This window comes from Odontomachus brunneus, unplaced genomic scaffold (assembly GCF_010583005.1).
Source record: "Odontomachus brunneus isolate Ranch 3 - 2012 unplaced genomic scaffold, Obru_v1 Obru_scaffold_030, whole genome shotgun sequence".
Lineage (NCBI taxonomy): Eukaryota > Metazoa > Arthropoda > Insecta > Hymenoptera > Formicidae > Odontomachus > Odontomachus brunneus.
The window spans coordinates 1,881,547-1,887,178 of record NW_022639480.1 but is presented as its reverse complement, the minus strand read 5'-3'; the positions used below and the strand labels follow the sequence as shown (position 1 = coordinate 1,887,178).

Genomic DNA, 5,632 nt, shown 5'->3' with positions numbered 1-5,632 from the left:
TCCTCGGGCCCTCTCGCAAATAGCGCGTGACGAGAACAGGTAAATCCGTTTTATCTCCCCGGAAGAAACTATTGCTCCGTATAACCGAGTTTTCTACGAGGAATGATCTTTCCGAGGAAAGCGGTAGCGCACTATCGATTTCGAGTAAAGATGTAAATTACACTTTCGGATGTGACTGGAGTCTTGGGTGTAGTTCATTTATTTATAAATATATTTTTACTATATCTTAGAATTGCGCGTTGCAGTATTAGTATATTTTCCTTCAGCTTACATAGTACTCCAGAAGGAAATTTGGTTTTAATATTTATATTCCTCAATCATACTCATTCTTCGTTTCTAGTTATTTAACATCTCTATAGTTACATTGCTTTCTCTAAATGGCTTTACAATATTATTTTTGTTACCTAAATATCTTTATAATCTTCTTTCACAATCTCTTTACTATTTTTCGGTAAAGTTGATATAATTCGAGTAAAAAATTTACTGAAACCAATAATTTTGTAGATATTTCCGTAAATATTTTAGAAAATAGAGGTCGTATGAAAAAATTTTTCAAACAAAAGTTGTTTGCTTCTTTAGGCAAAATAAAATTCCGTAATAAACAATACATATTTATGTTTAAAAAAGCAAAGTTGACCTTGAACTGATCTTGGTGACGCCACTTTAGGTCAAAACAATGGTATCTTCTTATGTTCCCCATCGCACCTTACAACTTTTGTCTAAAGCATTTTTTTCTAAAATGTACTATTTCTGAGATATTAACCTAAGACGATCAAAATGAAACACTCTGTATAACAATAAAGAAAATGACACGAGAACTCCTGATATCTCCTTGCGCATCATAATCTGGAATTTTAAAAATCGTAAATTTGTATCAGGAGAATATAACAATCGAGAAAGCGGCATAAGAACTCCTGATATGTCTTTGCGCATGTATACTTTTAAAGGACTGTGCGGATTTGCTGGAATTTATTAAAGAATATCTGCTTCGTTAAGCATTAAAGACAAAAATGGTTCAGGACTTTTCGATTCAAGTTTTCATAAGGGATAACGCTATGTTCTTCGTGAGCGAAAGTAAAGAAACAACTTATATATATATATATATATATATATATATATATATATATATATATATATATATCCTTTCTTTCAGCTGCACATATCTATCCTTCTTTTTCCTATCCATTCTTTTCATTGTTCTTTTTATTTTCTTTTTATCCTCTTTTCCCTCAATTTCCTTCTATATTTTGTTAGTTTCATTCTCTTTGACACTCTATTTCCTATTAACTTCGTAAAGTGATTTTATTTTATTTCCTATGTATCTCCTTTAGCTTATATTGCCAAAAAAGACTTCTTATAATCATTCTTTTATTCATTGCACTTCACCTTTCTTACTTACACAGCACCTGGTTCTTTATGTCCGTCTTTCTCCGTATACCTTTATATTGCTTTCTTATTTCATCAGATGACCAAATCTTTCCTCTTCATTTCTTACATTCTTTTCTTGCTCCATCTCTTGTGTACTTCTGTCCTCTGTTACCAACTATTGTACATTTCCTCTATCGATAATTTTCACTGCGTTACCATACTAATTTTAGCCTGCCTGTCTTACCTACGCTATTCTGACTACCCATTGTTTATGACACTATTTCTATTACCTATGCGCTTTTTCCACTACAAAACCTGCTTTTCTTAATGCCTTGTATCGTCTTCACTTATACACTATCTATATATTCATACCTACTTCATTGTCCCTCTATTTGATCCGCTCTCGCTCCCCTTATACTTAAATCAATACACTAAAATCATTCTAAACTTACGGGCTACGTTACAAAGTATCTACACACACCATCTAACCAAATCCGAATTGCGCGCGTTGCAAATAGAATTTCTTCACATTTCAAAATATATATTGTGTTAAATACACAACAGTTAATCGCCGTTCCGACAACCTGATTCGGAACATTTTGGAGACGTCGAATGATGATTTATAAATTTGTTGCTAGGCATTATTGAAAGGTGATAGGCGCGGTGATTCAATCAGAATACCACGATGAGAGAGATTCATCGAGATCGCGACCTTCGATCGTGTAAATGTCGCTCCTCGTAGAACCTTATGGGACAAAATTTGATACATACGAGTAACGAGTCGTAGATACAGCGACAGGCAGATCTAAATTGGCCGACCCTGCGTTGCATCTGGCGAAGAAAAAGGGAGGCTGCGACGGCTCTCTCGCTATCGTCGTCACCCACCAGCGAAAAAAAGCTCATGGCAGAGTCCATTGACCAGATGGGTTTTCTCTTTTCATCTCTCTTTCGTTCTCTTTGCCTGTCGTTCTCTTTCTCTTTCTGTCAGTGACAAAACGTCGTCGGTTAAGCTCGAGATACGCGTCTTCAACGTATGTCAAAACGTCCGAGTGCTTAGCTTCCTGTCGTGGAATTTAAATTCCGAGTTTGCGAATATTTTAGATAATAGTTCGAAAGCTTCATTAAATATCATACAGTTAAAGACTAATATTAGCAACAGATAAAATTTACGGATAAAGTTTAAGGAGAAAAATAAATAAAAAGCCAAACGCGACACATCTTTAAGAGTGAGAAATGCGAGTGCCGTGGCTCGCGTAGATATACATCATCGGTGGTGTAATATAATGGAAATCCTCGAGATCTCTCGGACGCGCTATTACACCGGAAAACCTTATCGGCAGCGGGCTTTACGAGCCCAGTGGGAATATAAACACAGAGCATTAAGGACCATAACGCACCGAGTCGCACGTCGAGCCGTCGCGTCCGCCGAAGGCGGACGTACGCGTGAGCGCCTTTGGAACTTAACGCGTCCAGAAACACTAACCAGACCTCCCATTTCGACTCCTCGAGAGTATCAGACGCCGATGGAAACGGTGCTCTCGTTCGAGCCTCTTCTGATGCCGAGTAGCGGGACCGGCTGCTGCGGCGCACGTCTAAGTTATGCGCGAGAGAAACGTGAATCATGCCGAAACGACGACAGACTTTACGACTTCGTGAAAATTGCCCCACGGATTTATCGGGATATGTAACGTGAAAATGTTTCCTTCGACGCTTCGAGTCACTCAAGTACGGGCTCAAGTCGGCCTAATCGGAAAAGGTTTCACCTGACTTCTTCTTCGAATCTCTATAGAATGTAAAATCTCTATAGAGTGTCCGATGAGTGACTTTTTCAGCAAAATTTTTCGTTTCTGATAAATTTAATAAAATACTTATTTTCAATCCATTTCGATCTTCGTTTGGGCGCAAAATATGTGCAATATACTCGTCACTCAGAAAATTTTATGCAGCTGGGCATCGTGAGAAATATCGTTAAATTCATCCAATGTAACGTGATCAGGAATTCAAAGAATCTTGTCGCCTGATACAATTAAAAATTTTGATCACGCGACCGATTGCAGGCTCCTTTCCGACAACGATAAGAAACCCTTCATCGAGGAGGCCGATCGCCTGCGCGTGATCCACAAACGCGAGCATCCCGATTATAAGTACCAGCCCCGGCGTCGGAAACAGAACGGACCTTCCGGTCGCGAGAGTTCACCCTCGCGAAATCAGAGCAACGTGACGTTCAGCGTGTCCAGATCGTTGAAGCAGGAGGATATGAGTCCTCGAGGCGTTCAAGGACCTAATTCACCACAGAGCGGTGTGAGCTCTTCGCCACCTACGACACCCGGTCAGGGTCTCTCACCACCGACACCACCTACAACTCCGAGAGGACAACACTATGTCAATCAGGTGTGTCCTTTGTGTTTGAATATGTAGTAGAAAGCAACTGAAAAGGAAAAAAAATTCGATATATCCAATGACTGGATGCGTTCTTTGATTATGAATTATTGGCTAATTATCAATGTCGCGCGATATGAAAATTCTTGATGCGTAGAACAATCAGCTTCAGCAGAACAACACCGTATACTATCAGGAGTTGGTGAGCACGCCGTCGAGCGAGTCGCCGCATCAGCCCGCCGTCGATCTTCGATACATCGAGGTTGGAGACGGCCTGCCCGGTGAAGAAAACGGTCTCGGCACGTTGGGCGGGCTCGGTCTGAATCTCCCGGTGAATTTTCAGGAGTGCGAGGTGGAGAGCAACGAACTCGATCAGTATCTACCCCCTCAAACCGCACCGATACATCAGTATCCACCCGTGCAAGTCACCACCTCCTCGCAATGGTTACTCAACAGGTGAGATCGTTGTGTCATTACGTTAGTGGCGTTTCGGAAGCACTTGAGATGAGAAAAGAAACACACAAATATAGATGTTGATAATGCGAAAGGACAAATTTTGCGAGACTATTATAATGAAAAGTGAATATTCAATGTAAATGCCGCCGGTTTGAATGAGTAATATTCTGCGTTTCTCTCGCGATTTACGAGATGCCGGGATACATCTCCGTTTCCAGGTACGAGGAAGAGATCGAGAGACCGATGAAACGTCACTGTTCGGAACAGGCGGTCGCGGAGGTGTCCTGGGACGACAGGACGCAGGAGATGGTGAGGTATCACGAATTGCAGCCGCCTCTTCCACCGGTCCAGTATATATCCGCCGCTCATAACGCGCATCACTCACACGCGACCACGCAGATGGCACATTCGCACGTGTCCACACCCTACGCGCAGTATCACCGCTACGTGCCCGGTATCGAGACGTGGCCAAATTACATGTAGACCGATGCGAAGTAAACGACGGCTCGTTATTTTACCGCAGCGCGGACTCATCGGAAACGCGCATTTCTAAAATTCGAGATGGGGAAATGCATGCCAAATTCGCTAAAAGTCCAAATCTAGCGTTATCTCTAGTATTTGATAACACGCGAGTTTGAAGAGAGAGAAGTATGTAACACTTCAAAGTATCGTTCTTTTTTTTTGGAAATTTGCGACCAAAGCTAAAGCCTTAATGCTCTAATTTCGCGTACCAAGTGTCGCGTACCGATTATAGCACAAACTCGTAAAGATCGATTTCAAAAGTAATGAAGAAAAGCCAAATAAAAAGGGGTTTGTTGCGTCGAATCGCGCATTTTGTAGAGCAAAGAGTATAAAGAGCATAATGTAGCATTTATGTATTATTGTGAATATATTCTGGAAGACGCGTTAATGAATAAAATTCGTCACAAATGTCTTTCCTCGCCCGACTTGATCGAGGAAAGTGAAAGTTCGCGGTTGCGCGCTAGTCCGAACTAATCTACTAGAGACTTACGAGTCTAGGATCTGATAGCCAATTTTGTTTTTCGTTTATAAAATATTAGATTTATAAAATATCAGAGACTTTTTTTCCGTGCAAATTATTCGTCGAGTTGCTGTTTTAACAAAATATTAAAATTCACTGCGCATTAATCAGTACTAGATTGGTGCAAAAGGTTTGTCGCACTTATCAAGACATCACTTGAATGTTTAATCGTTTTCAATCCGAGAAATGAATGCGTTATGGAAATTTCACTCGACTGGGAACGTCGAATTGGCCATTCTACCACTCGAGAGTCTCTACTATGTGGACGAGGCGCGGCCGCCGCTACTCACCATGACATCATTCCATGACAGCCGGCCATTCCAAAGCGCAGAATTTCAGGCCAAACAAACAGGCCGCTCGATATACACGGTGCCCCGGCGCGAGTGC

The 5,632-nt window shown here is 41.2% G+C and overlaps 1 protein-coding gene across 3 annotated transcripts in view; it reads left to right on the top strand.

Annotated features, from left to right (window-relative positions):
• Positions 1–4,971, top strand: part of LOC116843173 (transcription factor SOX-9-like) — a 14,519-nt gene extending 9,548 nt beyond the window's left edge. For all 3 annotated transcript variants that reach the window (XM_032813351.1, XM_032813350.1, XM_032813349.1), the window contains 3 exons: positions 3,426–3,759; positions 3,905–4,203; positions 4,422–4,971. In XM_032813351.1, coding sequence (XP_032669242.1) covers positions 3,426–3,759; positions 3,905–4,203; positions 4,422–4,686 — 898 coding nt within the window. In that variant the 3' untranslated portion in view covers positions 4,687–4,971. The remainder of the gene's footprint in view (positions 1–3,425; positions 3,760–3,904; positions 4,204–4,421) is intronic.
• The last annotated feature ends 661 nt before the right edge of the window (positions 4,972–5,632 follow it).